Raw genomic sequence first — 18,854 nt, forward strand, 5'->3', positions numbered from 1 at the left:
GCTACGAAGCATTCAAATGTATGAACTCATGAGGGCCATTCTTATTAAACCCATCCCAGTACTCCATAGCATTTTCATAACACAGAACAGTACACAGTGAAACAAATGAGCAACTTACTAGAGCCACTAATGTAACTCATGGATGGGAAGGCTTCTTGGGGTGCTGGCTAATATTATCATGTTCATTTCATGACCATTCATTAATCTGCACATTTACAACTCGTTATCTTCTGTATATATGTGATGATTTGGTAGGACGTTTGTCAGCATAAAGACAGTGCTAAGGTTTGAATGTGACATGTCCCCAGAGGCATAGGTGTTTGAACCATTGGTCCCTGCTGATGGTGCTGTTTGGGAAGGTTGTAGGACCTTAGGAGGTGGAGATGTACTTGAGGAAGTAGGTTACTGGTGGCCTCCTGCTCCTGCCACCGCGGACCCACCTACCACAATCGACCCTATTCTCTTGGAACTAGAAGTGGAAATAGCTCTTTCTCCATTAAGTTGCTTTGGTCTGGTATGTTTTCACAGCAATATGTGAAGTGTCTGAGCCAGGAATGTATCAAAAATGTCACACTGTTTTAAAATAAGGAAGGCATTGCTATGCTAAGTGATGTGGGGATAGTGTGATCTGCTGACCTGAGTCTGAGACTAACCAGCTAGTGATGTCACAGCCACAGGACCCACCAAAATGATACGGTGTTAGGACCACAGTGAACAATCACTGTAAATTCCCATCATTTGCACACAGGGTCACGTGACAGCCTTCAGTCATGTGTTTAGGCAGGGGGCAACTTAAACACAAAAGCACAGTTCTAAAAACTGGTAAGAAAGCATCCTTCTCAGTCACCGTCCTCTTCTGGAGTTAGACTCTGACAATACTGTCCATCTGGACACTCTGCATGCTTGGACAAAATTGGTCAGTGTTATTGTGTAAGCCAGCTCCATCGCCTGTGGTTCAACGTACCCTTTATATATCTGAAGCCTAGACTAAACATGGAGAATGTCAAAGGACAGCCATTTCCTGGTGGCTGCTCTTTATTCCCCACCAGAAGCATGTCTTAGAAAGGAGACTCATGGCCTGTAGACCGTGACATAGCACTCTATGGAACTCAAGCACATTAGCCAAGCTTCACAGAATCCCTGAACTCTGCCCTGCTAAGGAAGGGCTCTTCTACCAGAACAAGAGCCACAGCTTCCAAAACGAGGCAGTGGTTTCTCTATAAAAAATGTAGCATCTTCTCTTTCCCCTACTCCATGGGATCCTAGCCCCCTAACATCCAATTCTCAGCTTCTATTGAGGCAAGGAAGGTTCTTGGGCTCATGAGAATACTTCCTAATGAACAGCAGGGACTTCTGAGTCCAGGGATTCCATGATAGAATCCAGCTGTGCTTCCCCACACCAGACACTCACATGCATGTCCTAGGCATGGGGGTCATCTGGAGACTCACCTGGGGTGTCATCCCATGGCAGATGTACACGATGGGGACATTCTCTGTATCTGGCCCCTGATCGAGACACAAATCAGTCTTCAGGGAATTCTGCAGCTGAACATCAGAGGAAATGCGGCCACACCCAAAGGGGAAAATGAGAGAAAACACACAAGTATTATTAGTTTAGGAGAGGCAAGTGTGTCCCCCAGACAGACTCAGCTTCTTCATCAATGCCAAGTCACCAAACACGATGGTATCAGCAAGCCCCAGCTGTTCCTCTGTATAAAGGACAGGCCCCCACTGCATGGGAAATCAGAACATCTCATTAAACAGATAGCTAACTCTAGAAAGTAAGAGCGTCTGAGTAAAAACAAGAAGTGTACAACAAGAAACACTAGGATCTCTATTCTCCCCCTTCTCTAGGAGTGGAGCAATGGTCTTCAAGTTTCCCCAAAGAGCCTTTGCTCCTAAGTTGGGGAAAGTGGGTAATAGGTTTGTTTTTAATCCTGGGAGGTCCTCTGGGACCCAGGGTTCTGTGCATCTTGTAGATACATCAGGGGCTTGGTCAGCCCCCAAGGGTGGCCCAGCTGCTGAGGACTCTCTAGACTAGAAAACTTGGAGGGGAATAAGAGAGAGGGATCTGATGGAAGCAGAAGAGATAAAATCCTTTTCTTCTCATAAGTGCATACATCCATTCTTATGAATCAGCAGGATGTATCTGTGTAAGAGAGTCCATATTCAATGGCTCTCATGACCTAAACTCACTCCGAGTCCTTGGAAAGGACCCTGCATGTCACAAGGCTTTCTCACCAGCCATAGCAGGGTAGACCACTAGGTACCAAGCCACAGTATATAACAAATGAATCACTCTCTATATATCTTTCTGGAATTTGACCATACAACAGTTCTTTTATCCTGGATCTAAATGAGCTCAGATCTCACCGAGATATGGTAAGTGGATGGTGGCCACTAGAATTATGGGTAAATGAGACTGTATGCCTTAGGAAGATCAGCTGGGTATGTGTAAACTGAGGAAGTCAGTTGTAACCAAAGGGGGAGACAAAGCACAGGGCTTTAGATTAGAAGTTTCCAATGCTCCCCGGATCATACACACATGGACAGTTTCCATGCTCATAAGAGAGTCCATAGTGTTTTCGCCCATGCTCATCTTGAGAAGCATCTAAGTGGACAATCCTCTGCCCTGTGCCCTGTGCCTACTGTTGGGCTTGCCTTTGTGGGAGCAGAATATATAAATACTCTTTGAACTCGTCTCGTGGTCTATGACCCACTATGAAGACCTGCTAGGTTCTAGAGCAAGGAGACTCACACATCCTGTTAGGCTTGGTTTTGCCTAGGTCCTGAGCCACAGTTTCTGGGTGACAGGTGGGTGTCATTTGATATATTCCTCCCTGGCTCTGTGTCATCCCTCCCCTGCTAAGTGGCTGGTCTATTTGAGCCATGGAGCAAAAGAGACAGACTGGGGTATAGTTGACTCTGGCAGCATGGTCTTGGACAAAGCAACTTCTTCTGTCTGTTTTCTTCCCTTGAAAATAACTATAATGATAGTGCCTGCCTCTCGGGGATGTTATAAAGATTAAATAAAATGATATCTACAAGGGCTTAGCACAGGGTCTGGCAGACAGCAGTGGGAATCATTAGCGTCTTCTATTACTGCTGTAACCTTCCTGAAAGCCATCCAGGAACACTAGCTGTGATGAATGCATTGATGTACCGGGAGACATGTGATGTGCCTTCCAAACGAATCATATCTAGATCTCAGAAGGACCCATATGTGCTGAAACAGTGGAGTAGCGGCAAGCGTCCCCCCACCCCCCAGTCTGTGATTCTGTCTCCAGGCCATGAGTACGTCCAACACCTTCATCTTCTGCTTTGGTGTTGTTTGCCTGGCTACCGATTCCTTGTCTTTGGAGTTCAGTTTGCTTGCTACCCTGCAAGCTCAAGTCTTGGGGGTGAGACCACTTGCCCCATGCTTCCCCAATACTCTCCTTTCTCTTTAAAAGTTATTTTAATGTTAAGTGTGTCTGTGTGTGTGTCTGTGAGTGGGTTTGTGTACTTGAGTGTTGGTGCCCATAACAGCCAGCGCTCTTGCCGCTGGAGTTATAGACACTTGTGAGCTCCTAATATGGGTGCTGGGAACTGAATTCAGGTCCACTTCAAGACCACCAAGTACTCTTAACTGCGGAGTCATCTCTCCAGCCCCACTCTCATGGAGCTTACTGCGGCACTTGGCGTATTGCTTTCTCATTGCCTCTTTATTTGTCTGCCTCCTCGTTCATCACCAACACTAGGTCTTAATCTCCCTTACCGAACACGGCATGGACCAGGGCATGAAGCAGATAACTGCCGCTTCTTGAATGAGAGTGTGCAGAAAATGAACAAATGAATGGCAATCGCTTGGCAAGAGACAAGGCCACAGTACGCTTGACATTGGAGGCCAAGCTTTCCCCATTATATGTGTGTCTATGAGCCTGGTACCATAAAATGTGCCCCTTGGAGTGGATGACTGTAACGCCGAGGCTGTGCACAATGTCAAGGGTCTACAGCAAGAAAGCGCAAAGCGAATGTCCAGAAGCTGGGCGTGTCTGATTCCAGCTGTCTCTCCATCTCTGCTCTCAGCACCAGAGTCGGGGTTCACCCAGAGCTAGCCCATCTCCCAGACAGAGAGCTCAGGGGAAACCCACCCAGTGCAGCCCACAGCTCCTTCAGCTGAAGGAGCAGTAATAAGACCTATTAGTGGATTAATAGCCTGGGCTGTAGCCTTGACCCTGGCCCAATTGAGTGACCCAAACATTTATTTGACCTCAGTGATGTAGCTTGAGCATGAACTGGAATGGAAAATAAAAGATTTTAAAAACCATTGCCCCTGCAAGGACATCTGGCCTCTGCATTTTAGAATAAAACTAATTACCAAGGAAGAACAAGTCAGACTGAGCAAATGTTCTTTCTCCTGTGGCTGGATCCTGTGTGGCCCTCATTAAGAGTTCGCGGTGTTTCTGGACCAGCAAGCCTGTCTCTGCTCCTGAAGGAGCCAGGCACTGACATTATATGGAGGACAAAAGGAGGGAGGGATGGGCTGGACCTTTCACAGTGGCTGGTGCATAAACATGAAAAGGACAGTGACCGCTGCCAGCCCTGGGAACAGCTAGCAAGCTCATATCTGTGGGATGATGAGCGGGCAGCCAGCCTGAGCTGGACCCAGATGGATCTAGACACAGCCTAGTTAGTACCTGCCATTACTATCTGGCCAATCAAACTTTTCCAGTTCTGTCATCAAGGGGCCCCAACAGAAACCTGTTGCTGCGTGTACGTGGAGGAAGCGAGGGTCTATAGCTAAGACCCGGAAGTGCAACGGCTACATGAAAACGTTCTCACTGTTACTGTTTTCCTCTGCCACTCCAGGAGAGGGTGGCTAATCTCATTCAGATTCAGCAATGGCCTGACGAGTATGTGAGTCTAGATGATAGTCATAGCTCATGGAGGTTTGCTTCTAAAACTTCTAAAATTTTGGGTCTCTGGACCCAAAATATTCTCTTAGGGCTGGCTCCAACAGTGGCTGAGCGGCATCCACCGTTTCTACAGAGCAAAGCGTAGACCATCAGAAGAGGGTATCCCCTGGCTGCTTCTGGTGATGTGGAAGGAGCTGATGGACATCACAAGTGCAAAGTGTTTCTGTGATGAGGGGAGATCTGAAGTATCACACAGCATCTGGGCAGCATCAGCTGAGGAGATGCTCTGATTCTTGCGCCAAACTGTAAGTGGCATAAAAACCAGGCTAGCTTAATATAAAACAACAAATTTTAATAAAGGGATAGCTTACAACACCAGAGATCCAACAATAAACAGGAGATACAAAAAAAAGACCGGTGGGGCTTAAGCCTGCCAAATTTATAAGTAAACATTAGCCCGAGGCAAATACGCCCCCCCCTCCCCAATGGGCTAGGCTATCCCTACACAGCATTAGCTGAGGAGATGCTCTGATTCCCCTGGCCTAGCCTGAGAAGCAGAAAGGCAAAAGGACCCCATTTTGAAAGGAAAGACATGTGATGCATGCGGCTCTCATGGAAGATATGGCTCATCTGTACAAGATGAGTACTGGACAACCAAGACCAGCTCTGTGTCATTCATAACCACTGGATATTAACAATAGAAGGACCAGGGACTAATTCTGAGTCCAACCTTTCTGGAAAGACTTCACACTCCCAGGCAGAGCTCTATCCATAATGTTCCCAGCTGGGGAAGCCCTTAACTCAGTTCTGATCATAGGGCACCAAAGAGGCCTCAGTTCTGCCTCTGAGTTTTCATCTTGGTATATCAAAAAAGGCAGGAGGGAGTTCTCCAAAGCAAAGGACTGGGGAGCTTCCAGCCACTCTGTCAAAGGCAAGTCAGTTTTTATGCCCGTTTCTTCATATGTAACCTGAATATAAGTAGTCCCATAGAGTAGAGTCAAGGGCTTAACTGTCATAGAGTTATAGACCTCAACAGTCATGGAGGAGCTACTTAAACAGCGTTGCGTACTGCGCAAGACACTCAAAGAGTGAAGGGGCCTCATGGAAGGGTTTCTCATGGCCAAAGTATTTTAACCTGAGAGAGAAAACACATTCATGTTTCTCAGACTCATTTCTAGCCCATGAAGGCAGTGTTAAGTTACCCTATTTAATAGATGGAGAAACCGAAGCTCACACTCCATTTGATGGGAAGAGATCAAGTCTTATTCTACTTTGTAGTTTTAATGGTGCTGGGATTGAACTCAGAGTCTCGTACATGCTAGTTAAGTTTTCTACCAGGAGCTACACCCCCAGCCTGAACCAACGCCATTTTCTGCACTCTATTCTCCATCTTGGTGCCTCTACCACACACACTGGAGAAAATAACACATGAACCAAAAAGCGACAAAATCTTCAGTAAATTCAGGAAGGCTTGGGTTCTCAGAAGTGTTCCCAGGGAGGCTTCAACATGGATTCATCAGCCTGTGGGTGGGAGGCATGTGGGTGTTTGAAAGAACCCCAGCCACCTCAGCTGGGTGAACCAGTGTAATCTGAAGCTAAGGGCTTCCTTATGCATGCTGTTAAGTGGGCCATGCAGATTTGGGCCAGATGTGGCTGCTGAGGACTCTAAAGGACAGGCAGGACAGGCAGGGTCCTTGCTCAGCAGGGCTGAAAAGACTTGGGCTGTGAAAGCGAAGCCTCTTGAAGGCCCATCAGCCCAATCGTGCAGAGCCCAAGTTTATCATAGCTTACCATAGAGGTGACAGTAGACTCATTCCCTCCCTCCCCTTCCATGGCCACACCCCTGCCAGTCTGAATGAAACCCAAAGACACAGACTCCTTACCACTCCGTAGGCGATGATGTCCGAGTACATCCTCATCTCTGGGTACACACTGACCAGGTACCACCTGAAGGTTTTGCACTGCAGCTGCTTCCTCAGAGCCTTCCGTGCCGTGATGTCCCCAATGTCAATCCCTGAGTCCTGTACAGGAAGCAGGGCAGAGATGTGGCTCCCGTCAGGCCTGTTCTGTATGTACTTGCTAGGACCCAGTGCCTCCCAGCCAAGATTCACAGAGACTTTCTGGTAGGGGGCCCTGTGGGATGCAGTTTCGTGCTTCCCAACGCAGCATTCACCCCATAACTCTCCCCATTTGGACTCTGAAATTTGAGGTCAGTATTGAAAGGGATTGCTATCAAGTAAAGTAGGGGGCAGAATACTCGACTTTGTGCAGCTAATGTTTAAGACTGGGACATCAGCTTTGACAAGGGGTCACCAGTAGATCCTGCCTTGGGACAGCCTCCATGTTTTCCTAATGGTGTGAGTTTTCATGGGAAACCATTCTTTCTGTACTCAGGGTTATTTATCTGCTTATGATAGAATGAGATAAATACATAGATATAAATATTCAGAAATATATATATAATATATATTAAACAGGAAGGTGTGTGTGGTGTATATGTATTATTTACTGTTTGTTATTATAAATATATTATATGTATATATTACTGTTTATTAACTGACTTGCTTTTGTGTTTCAGAGGCTCAGTATGTCTTCACTATTTTTCCTGACAATTGCATCAAATCCTTTTCATGGCAGTAAGCAATGATTACGAACAATGTGGTCGTGTGTAGACAAAGGCTATTGGGCCTTTATAATGAGAAAACAATGGCACTCCTTTTCCTAACATTTGGTAGAGGTGGCTGATCTTTTTCCTCCAAAATCCATGCCTGCCCAGAACCTCTGAAGAGGATTTTAAGAAGTCTTTAAAGACATACTTAGCTTAGGAGTCTCAAGATGACCTCACCTTGAATAGGACAGGCCCACATTCGTGACTGGTAACTTTGTGAGAGAAAGGGGAGGGAGGGTTGCAAGTCTAGAGACACATGAAGGAGAGGCCTACACAGGACACAGCAGACGGAAGTGACAAATCAACAGACTGGGAAAGCCAGGAGCCTCCAGATGCCGGGAGAGACTGAAAAAGGTGGCTGACCCTTTCTAGCCACCGGAGGAAGCAAGGCTTGCTGCCACTTGCTTTCAATTTCTGGATTCAAGATCTATTGAGAAAAAAGTTTTGTTGTCTCAGACAACCAAGTTTGTGGCTAATTTGTTTGGGCAGTCTTAGGAAACAAATCAAAAGCTGACTACCCTGAACATGACCCAGGACTTCTGCCACAAAGCCACAAAAATCCATGTGGTGCCTCAAAGAAAGGTCACCAACAAAGCATCATCCCCCTGGGCAGGAGAAGCAGCAGCTGGGAGGGGTCTTGAACTTTGCAGAAGGAAATACAGATGTTTGCTCCAGGCTGGCTTTCTGTGTATTGACAGGCAAACTGATTTCCAACTGAAGTGGCAAGATGCTTTTGCCAAAGGATGTATGTGTGGGGGGATGCGTGTGCTGGGGGATGCGTGTGCTGGGGGATGCGTGTGCTGGGAAATGCGTGTGCTGGGGGATGCGTGTGCTGGAGGATGTGTTGCTTGAGGATGCGTGTGCCGGGGGAGGCGTGTGCCGGAGGATGCGTGTGCCAGGGGATGCGTGTGCTGGAGGAGGTATGTGCCGGAGGAGGCATGTGCCAGAGGATGCGTGTGCCGGGGGATGCGTGTTCTGGAGGAGGCGTGTGCCGGGGGATGCGTGTGCCGGGGGAGGCATGTGCCGGGGGATGTGTGTGCCGGGGGATGCGTGTGCTGGAGGAGGCATGTGCCGGGGGATGCGTGTGCCGGGGGAGGCGTGTGCCGGGGGATGCGTGTGCCGGAGGAGGCGTGTGCCGGGGGATGCGTGTGCCGGGGGAGGCATGTGCTGGAGGAGGCATGTGCCGGGGGATGCGTGTGCCAGGGGATGCGTGTGCTGGAGGATGCTTTGGCCTCTCACAAGTTTAGGACCAAAAGTGGTAGTGAGGGTGTAGGTGAAGACGACGACTCTGTTCCGTGCATGGCCCAGGAGAGGACTCAGTAGGGTAACAGGTAAGAGTTGGCAAAGAACTCATTTGTATGAATAACAGCACCAATGACAAGAGTTAACATTTATCTAGAGCCTTCTGGGTGCTGAGCCAGTACTGACCAGAGTCTGGATGCCTGTTAACTGATAGGACTCTCCAGGCACCACCTGAGCAGGGCTGAAGGGCTTCGGCTCTGAATTTGCAGTGGTTTCTAGAGATGAGAGGGGAAAGTAAGTGGGTACAGATGTGCCTGTCCTTGAGTTGTTGGTACTGGGGTGATGTTAGCCGGGATGCTCCCAGGTAAACGTGAAGAGCAGGTGGCAGTCACATCTTCTCCTTTGTCAACTATGGAGCACCTGTTTGCCGTGTGTCAGTTACTGCGTAGACAATCAGGAATGTGTCAGAGTCCTGAAAGGGAAGTCTGAGAGACGCAGACAAGCAAACAAACTCCCTGCATACTGTGTGAGGTGGGAAAGGAAGCAGAGGGTAAGGGAGAATAGAGTCAAAGCCCTATAATCCAGTTTGGAGTGCTGGATACCAAGATGGTGAGGCAGGGGCCAGGTGAGCTGACAAAGAAAGCTTCCTGGAGCCCAATATGCTTGAGGGGAATCTAAAAGATGAGCTGAATCCTGGCTCCCTAAGCCATCATCTCGTGACTCTGACATGTTCTGTCACATCCACAGGCTTCCTGACCTGAATCTCTAGGGATGAGGCCCAGAGGGGTATTTTTTGTAAAATTCCATGGGATTCTGTTCAGATGAATGACAGCATTGACCTAGGAGCTGCTGGCCAGGGGTAAAGAGACCACAGACGTAGCCAGACTGTCCCACCCATTAATAAACGTCAGCAAGGTTCCACTGAGCCTTTACCACCCACCCTCTTATGCTATATACTGTAATACAAACACGTACATCAAATGCTCTCAGGGAGCGCACAGTTTATCCCAGTAGTTCCCAGCTCTAGATGGACATTGGATTCCTTGAACAAGGTTCCAGGAGTCCTCATCCACACCAGTTCAACTGTGATCACTAGGACTCATGCAGAGTGATCTTAAAGTACAGCCAGATTTGAGAGCCACTGGTCTAATAAGATAGAGACCGCAGACAAAGATCATTGACAGGCTAGACAAGTGATAGCAGAGGAATGTGGGCGAAGGACATTTCTCAACTGGGGTTGGCTTCCATATGAAGAGTCACAAGATTTAAGTCTGTAAGGATGGAGATGTGGTAGGGATGGGAGCTGGGCATGAGGTGAAGGGCAGGTAACTCCAAGTAGAGAGGACAAATGAGCAAGCACAGGGTAGAGAAGCGGCAAGACCTTATCCCCAAATAAGGATTATGGGGGCGCACATGGAGGTACCCACAGAGAGAGAGGAGAGCTTAGGAAGCTCACACACAGATCAAATGCTACCCCTGCCCTTGCTTTGGTACACCATGTAGAGTCCCTCATAGATTTTAAAGAGAGGCAATTGAAAAATCATTTAGAAAGAATAGATTGAAGGGGGAAAGACTTGAAACAAGGCAATCAGTTGAAGCCCGAATGAGCAGGGCCGGAGCTCAGATGTGACTGGACAGGAAGGCTCTGTGATTGGCAGACTGGGATAACAAGAGAGGAGGAAGAAAGGGCTGTGAGCAGGATCCAGCCAGGTATCTGGCAGATGGGAGCAGGAACTCAGACAGGCGATTAAGAACAGGAGCTGGTTTGGGTGGAAAAAGACAAGCTTATCTGCGGTCAGCCTCAGCCTGAGTGCCAGCGAGGGCCACAGCAGGAGGTGTCCAGCTGGCTGCCGGAGATGCCAGTCCGCGGGCAGGACTGGAGATATTAATTAGAAAGCTGTCAGCATATGGGTGTTATAATCACATCCAAGAGCAGAGGACATTACTGAGAGAGGCAGTGTAATGAGAGGCTGATGAAGGCTGCATCTCTGGGGAGCACTGAAGCAACAGCAGAGGGAGGATGAACCCCTAAGGGAGAAAGAGGTAACCTCCCGAGGGAGAGAGGCTATCTAAGAGTGTGGAACCCAAGAGCTTGGGGACCACAGAATCTCAAGGGAAAAATTCTGTAGGTTAAGGGAGGTTTTTGAAAACTTTATTTGTTATTCATTTATTTATTTATTTTTGTGTGTATGCACTTGAACGTGCTTGGGTGCACACAGAGATCAGAAAAGGTTGTTGGATCCCCCAGAGCTGGTATTACAGGTGTTTGTGGGACACCCAACTTGTAACACAGGTGCTGGGATCTAAACTCCAGCCCTCACGGAGGCACCATCTCTCCAGCCCTAGGGAGAAGATGTGTAAAATGTCCAGGAGATTATGTAGTCAAGAGGCCTGCTCTGGATGACTTTGACAAAGGCAGACTTGACATTGGGATGTGCCTGGAGAAGTGAGTGGGAACAGGGAAATTCTGGCCCTGCAAAAGCTCCAGAGTCTTAAAGGAGGGAATTTGGGAGCTGGAAGTAACAGGGGATGCAAGGAAAGGGGGTGCACATATATGAATGTGGTGGAGGGGGAAGGAGAGAGAAGAGAGTTGGTTTGTATGTGTCTGAGCACACGTCAGAGGACAACTTCAGGTGTCACTCCTTAGACGGCATCTACCTTTTCTGTGAGGCTTTGTTTCTCACCGACCTGGAACTCAACAAGTAAGCTAGGCTGACTGGCCGGCCAGCAAGCCCTAGAGATCTGCCAGTCTCTTCTCCGGCACTGGGAAGATTATAAAGACGTGCCACCACACACAGCTTCCTTTAGTGGGTCCTGTGATTGCAAGGCGTGATTTACTAATGGAGCCATCCTCAGCCCCATAGAAAACACACCAGCCTTGCTTCCTTTACCTAAGATTTTCACCTGGACATTCCCGCGTCTCACCTCGCTCCCGTCCTTCTCCTGCTCTCATTTGGTTAGTGCTAGTCCCTCAGAGGGACCTCAGGCAGTAACTTTCACTAAGCTTTGCTGTAATAAGGAAGACTGGCAGCTCTGAGGCTTCACGGGGCAGAGAGAAGGGGGCAGAGCATGAGCAGGACTCTGGCCCTACAAGGAGCCTTAAGAGTATGCTGTTCACTGGAGAGAAGACATTTTTAGCATCTAGGGATACCCACAGTGGGGCTCATCATCCTGAGTGGTACACTAAGTTCTAACGCCCACAGCCTCATAGGAATCTAGAAGCATGGAGGTTTCCCTGGAAATGCTCTTCCTGCCAGGGATTCATTAGGGAGTCTGACCAACCTCCCCTGAGGGCCTTGGCTCCACCCCACTGATGGTGGGGTGAGAAAATTTAAATCACTTTCTCTTGTGGTGGTGGCCCAGGGGTGTAGCCAGTTAGTACAGTGCTTGCCTAGCACGCATGAGGCCCTGGATTCCATCTGGGAAGAGAGCTTGCCTAAAGCTGCCTCTTGAGACTCCATCTGCTTTTTAAATAATTCAGCCACTGCAGCATGGGGCTGGTGGAAGAACAGAGTACAGGGCTTTCCCTGGAACTTTAAACAAAGATCTCGCTGTCAGAGAGAAGTGAGGTCTGAAGATCTGCCAAGGGGAAAGCCCGGGCTCGGGAGCAAGGAGAGAGGCCAGGCCGTCAGCCTTGTCACACAGAAGGCAGCACGAGCCAAGAACCCAGGCAGCCGAGCAGGCAGGCAGGTCTGGAGTGCCGCAGCTGGCATCTGTTGGCTTCTCCCAACTCGGCATTTTAAAGTCATTTCCACATGTCACATGCCAAGGCGAACAAACCGAGAAGACGAGTATTGCTGCTTCTCGACAACAATCTTAACACAAGTGAATGGAAGGACAGAGGAGAGAGGCAGGCAAGGGCGGGGCTCTGGGGAGGTCAGAAATCTCTGTGCAATTGTCTTCTCCGATGGAGGATGCCTGTGGGAATGTATCTCATTTGTATCCATATGGCTCAAGAAGTCCCACAGATGCATGGATTTTCCTTATTCTCCTTGGTGGAGAGGCTTGAATCCAGGCTATACAGAGATTCAAGTGTCCCTTGCGATTCCACAGTCATTACTGTTGTATTAATAGATTCATAATCCTGAACCATGAGACACCAGGGAAGCTGGGAGTAGGAAGGAAATTTAGAGCCATCGGATCCAACTTTGTTTATATATTTTGAGATAAGATCTCATGTAGCCCAGGCTAGCCTCAAACTCACTATGTAGCCAAGGGTGACCTTGAACTTTATGATTCTTCTGAGTATTGGAGGTCTCAGGCCTGAGCCTAGTTTTATGCAGAAATGGGGACTGAACCCAGGGCTTCATGCATGCTGGGCAGCACTGTACCAACCTGAGCTACATCCTGCTTTCTCACTTATTCAAAACGAAGCCATTGAAGTTCTGAGAACACAGCCCCTCCAAGCATGCTGATGGAGGTGGGGAATAAATGGTCTGGAGACGCTTGCCAGCGTCTTCCCTATGTAGGAAGCATAGTGTTAACAGTCTGACATGGCCAAGGAAACTCTGCATGCCCCTGGGGGAAAAAATGGGTCTAGTGTTTTGTTTCAGAATGTTTTTTTCTCACCAGTCTTGAAATCCAGACCCATCCAGGCCCCCTACCTCCTGGGGTATGTTCCACGCCATGTAGACATGGCTTTTGAATTCATCCATCCAGACTTCGGCGACCCTGAGGGCGTTTCTGCGGACATGGGCAGTGAGGTCCTCTGTGTAGGGCTTGTGGGCTCGCTCGATGTGGGCAATCCTAGAGCAGGGCAGGACTTCCACACTCCCACCACACTGCCACACCTGTGGAGACAAGGGTGTGCCCATCAGTTCCTCTGCAAGGCAAGCTGCAGGCCATCATTCAACACGAACTCAGAGAAACACAGCTCTCTCCACCTTCTCTCCCACACTGCCGTGAGGGAGCGAGCTGAGTCTGATTTCTCCTTCCGCAGTAGGAATATTAAGAAATTAATTCACAGCTTGGTTCTTATTGCCATGAGTTTATTTGAGGAGAATTAATGTACCATTTCCTTCCATCCATGAGCCCCATGTGGCCAGAGAGAACAGACGTTCCTTTCCTTATCGCTGGGCTAGCACTTCACCCCATCCCACGATGGTCTCGGTACCACTACCTAACAGGAACGGACGACCGGGGACTCCCCAGCTCAGAAGTCCATCTTCAAATGGACCTTCAAAGACCTGGACAAAGGTCAATGACAACTACTGAGAGAGAACCAGGTGCTTTGACTTCTGTCCCCTCTTCCATGGGCTCCTGAGGGGGAAACACTCCACACTTTTAGTGACAGTGGGAATTATTTGCTCAGTATTCTCACTTGGCAGTGTGGCAGGGAACCTTCCTGTGTTTGACACTTGTCCATTAACAGCAGTAAGTCCTGGTCCGGGATCTGGCAAGATTTAGGTTTATCTAATTGGCTGTGTTGATTAGGAAGTCCCTTTCCCCCTCCGATCAGTGTTACAAGATCTCCATAGTATTGGTTACAGGGAGGAAATTTGATCATTTGTTCCTTAGTGTATTATTAAGGGTCAATAAAAGGAGACAAGAATTCCTACTGAGTGACAGCTATGTTCCAGGCCTGGGGTATACACTGGGGGCAGGGTGGGGCTGAGGCGTAGGCAGTTAAACACACTGCTGCCAACTGAGGTTTGCAACCAGTCTGCCTCGGTCCAGCTCTGGGCTCTGCTTCATCCTGGCTGTCACCCTGACTCACTTGTGCCTATGTTTCTGTCTCCTTGGGGATCATGAGGTACTGGGGAGGATTAAATTGATGATGCACAATGCACTGGATACAATGAGCACACCGAGTACGTCTTCACCCTACACTCAGTTCTTCTTTCATCAGCTAGACTTCAGCACACGCAATGAGGTTTTCCACTCCACCCAGCTTCCTAAATCCAGTGAGTGTCCAGGGACAGGTTCAAAGTCACTTCCCCACCCTCTGTTTGTGGTCCCATCTCCTCCCCTCCCACCAACTGCTTGTTTAATCATCTCTCTTCTTTCAAAATGCTCTTTATGCCCTCATCAAATTTTCCTTCTGATGTGTACTTCTAAGTGGGTCTCAGAGTAGATCATGGCTTCCTGGGAAAAGGCAAGACAGTGGCGGCTAGGAGCTGAACACCACATTATAATCGCACAGCTTTGGTGTCCGTGAGAATGGTATTCCGAATTTGACCTCTGCTCAAAACTGCTGTGTACCTTGGCAGGTTGCATTCCCTCCTGAAGCCCCATTCTGCCCAGCAAGGGAGTGCGATGCATTGTGGGAGGTGCTCAGCCCTGCGCCTGCTGTGTCATGGAAACTGCATGGAAGGTGATGGAGGAAGGGAAGGAATCAGGCACGAGGGCAGGGCATCTCAGCCAGTGATCGTCCTGCCGTGGTACCACAGGAATGGTGCCTCTGGACCAAACTCTGGCATGATCAAGTCACACGGTAGTTCCTGGGACTCTTGGTCTGTGCCTTTGTTTTATAATCATTATTAAGATCGATGTTTTTTGACTTATTCTGCAATTCACTTTTGATGAATAAATTGGCTGCCGAGATCAGGTGACCACACCAGAAAAGAAGGGTGCTCCTCAGAGACTGGAAGCCACAGTCTCAGAGTTTACTCAGGGGACCCACAGTCTTTTCCCTTCTGTTGAGCCTCTCCAGGGAGGGAGGTGTGGCCTGCGAGCTCTTGGCAGCACCTGGTCTTTGGAGTAGAAGGTGTAGATTTGGCCTGTATACACATTAACTTTTGGACCCTGCCAACGACACTGAAGTCAACTAGAAAAGGCTTGTGCTTATCTATTCCTGGGTGACAAATGGCTCTGCTGGCCCAAGAGAACCTCTGAAGTCTTATTCACTGATGACCTTAGAGTTCCTCTCTGGGATGCTCAGCAGTGTTAGGAAAAGAAATCACTTGTATTCAAGCTGTGCAATGTCAGGAAGCTTCCATGGGGGTTAGGGGCAGGCAGAGGATGAGGAAATGGGAGTGCTGTCCTCGGCACAGGAAATACCTAATGCCCAATGGCAGGTCACAAGTCAGTTAGAGGACATGCACAGAAAAGATTGGTTCATAGAGGCAGGGCCACTGGAGAAAAGGTGAGTTTCAGGGGTGGGGATCCATGAAGAGAGGGGAGGAGAGGTGTGTATCAAGGGAGTGGCCGGAGAGGAAAAAAGACCAAGAGGTCACAGGCAACAGGCAAGCAAGAGTCACATTAAGGTGAGGGTGTACAATAAGTCTACAGATACTGGGGACATCAGGCAACATGCCAACCCCAGGCTGGGTCCCTTCTCTGTTGGCCATTGAGAAAAATGATCCTAGACCACACCAAGCCCCTTCCAGCCTCTGCCTTCACAGCCCTGCTAACCCATCTGCCTAGAATAATTGTGGCCAACTTGACATTTCTTTGACCCACCATTACTAGGTTAGACCATCTCGGGATACCCTTAGTGTCTACATCCCTAAATAAAACATTCATATTTTGGTGTATGTACTTATTCTTTAAATATTTGTCTTTAAGAATTGGACTGTAGCCGGGCGGTGGTGGCTCACACCTTTAATCCCAGCACTCGGGAGGCAGAGACAGGTGGATCTCTGTGAGTTCGAGGCCAGCCTGGTCTACAAGAGCTAGTTCCAGGACAGGAATGAAAAGCTATGGAGAAACCCTGTCTCGAAAAACAAAAAAAAAAGAAAAAAGAAAAAAGAATTGGACTGTAACCACTACAAAAGCAAGGATATGTCTGTGTGTTTTCCCCTGTATATGCCAGACCTGCTTCTTGGTATCTAGTCAACAACTGTTATGTGAATAAGTGAATTTGAGGGTCCTGGGCTTTCACTAACTACAGGGACACAGTTTTAACTAGCTCAGCTGGATGCCCGAATAAAGGCCATAAACATAAAATGTGGCCCGATTTTACTGAACACAGTGACTTCCTTCAAAAACAGGTGGTTTTTCAGCAGACTGTTGACATTAAAGTGCAAACTACTGCCACCAAAGAGACTTACTTTGACTACAGAGCTTAAATTAACATTGTGAAACCAGGAGGCCATCACATGCACGTGGATGATAGCGACAGCTTTCCCCTGTGGAACTGGGTACTCCTGACAGAGGCTCCAAACCTCACAGATGCTTGGCTATGCCTCCGGAGGAGCTGCCGGCCCTGATCTCCAGCTGTGACCAAGATTCCATGGCAGAGAGGGAACAACAGTGTCACAGGAAAGATCCCTCACTGCCAGCCCATCCTGGAAAACCCTGATCTTATTACCAGCTCTGCAAAGGCTTCAGGCTTCAGTGTGGGGCTGCCAAGACGCATGGGTTTCTAGAGGCTGGTGGGAGAGGGCACAGATCCTGACCCTGCCGCATATAAGCCACTGAGTTCTACGTGTCTATGCTTGCCAGTTGTTCTTTTCCTGGGAATAATGGTTACCTGGGGGATTTAAGAGAAATTCTATATGAATACTGCTCACTAGCAAAGAAAGCCCTGCTGAGGGGTCTCAGAAAGAGTTCGGTCTCTTTCTCTCTTGGAAACAAAAGTTACTGGTGCAAAGGGTGAGGTTTGTGCCGCTTCCGTAGTCAACATTCCTGTGCTAATCGTTACTTTACCGAGCTATCAAATGGGGTTGACAAACTCCGTGACTCTTTAGATCCCTTTCACTCTTACTTTGAGAAGTCTCATACCTCAAATGACGACTGGGTCTTGAGACACAACTCACAGAGCCACAGACTGAGTCAAAGTTGGGAAGACACTGAGGTGGGAAAACAAGATGGTTTCATGTGCTTTTATGTTCAATCCATTTGCTTTCATGTCATCTGTTGAGAAGGATTCTCTCTCTCTTTCTCTCTCTCTCTCTCCCTCCCTCTCTCTCATGTGTGCGTGTGTGTGTGTGTGTGTGTGTGTGTAGGCACGTGTGTCTGTTTTGTTTGTGTCTCTTTGTGTGTATAAGCATGTATATAGAAATATGCATTGTGTAATCTGTGTATGTAGGTGTATATGTGTGTGTGCACATGAGTGCCTTGTGTCTGTGTATATGCGCAGGTGCACACATGTGCGTGTGTCTATGTGTGGGATCATGTGTTTATATGAATGTACATAGGTGTCAGAAATCAACCAAGGTACTGTTTCTCAGGCACTGTCCGCCTTGTTTTATGACATACAGTCTATCACTGAGACTTTGGGCTCACTGATTATCCTAAGGTGGAATGACAAGCACATGCCACCACACATATTTTTAAGCCTGGGTTCTGGAGATTAAACTCAGGTCCTCAAGTTCAAAATACAAGCACTTTACTGACTGAGCTATTTATTATCTCGGGGCTGGCCTCCTGAGGGTCATGAGGCGCTCTCCGCAGAAAGAACAATGTATTAGTTGACACAGTGTGTTAGTTGTACTAACCATGGGTAAGGTAGTGAGTGGTGACATTCCCAGCCTTGCACCTCATAACCATGGCCCCTTCAGTTGGTATCTCCGTGCTACACTAATGAGTTCTTATTTCTTGGAACAACATTGCTCCAGTTCTCCCAGTCCATAAAACTTCTTTCCCTACTCTCCATCCATCCAAAGCCAGCCTGGCTCCATTCTTCCAAACTCTTTGAACATAGAGTAACATCACTCACGTGGTCCTGATTTCTTGGCCGAAGTGACTAATCTCTTCATATGCAGCTGTCTCACTAGCTTGGCCATGAAAATCTGAGACAACAGTGGAAAGCCCAAACTGGGAAGGATGGGAAGAGGATGAGGAAATTAATGCAGTCAAGGCTAAGGCCTGAGAAGGGTATGGGAGGACCAGAGACTCAATCTAAGACTGACTTAGGGGTCAGAGTGCAGGTAAGCAGAAATATGGACAAGACAGACACGGCCATCTCTTTCAGGGTGTCCTTCAACTTTGTACCACAGGTATTTTGTTGTGGAATATTAGTTTATCTATGTAAAAATGTGTCACATTTGTTTACAGAATATTTGTTTAATTATGTAAAGATGTGTTGGATTTGTTTACCTTGCCTGCCTAAGGCATCTGATTGGTCTAATAAAAAGCTGAATGGCCAATAGTTAGGAAGGAGG

General features: G+C 48.1%; 1 protein-coding gene across 1 annotated transcript in view; it reads right to left on the bottom strand.

Annotated features, from left to right (window-relative positions):
• The window catches only part of Galnt18 (polypeptide N-acetylgalactosaminyltransferase 18), a 310,242-nt gene that overhangs the window by 36,140 nt on the left and 255,248 nt on the right, over nucleotides 1-18,854 (bottom strand). The window contains exons 7-9 of the mRNA XM_013347654.2: nucleotides 13,413-13,598; nucleotides 6,782-6,919; nucleotides 1,450-1,545 (exon numbers count right to left, since the gene is read on the bottom strand). Coding sequence (XP_013203108.2) covers nucleotides 1,450-1,545; nucleotides 6,782-6,919; nucleotides 13,413-13,598 — 420 coding nt within the window. The remainder of the gene's footprint in view (nucleotides 1-1,449; nucleotides 1,546-6,781; nucleotides 6,920-13,412; nucleotides 13,599-18,854) is intronic.

This window comes from Microtus ochrogaster, chromosome 8 (genome assembly GCF_000317375.1).
Source record: "Microtus ochrogaster isolate Prairie Vole_2 chromosome 8, MicOch1.0, whole genome shotgun sequence".
Lineage (NCBI taxonomy): Eukaryota > Metazoa > Chordata > Mammalia > Rodentia > Cricetidae > Microtus > Microtus ochrogaster.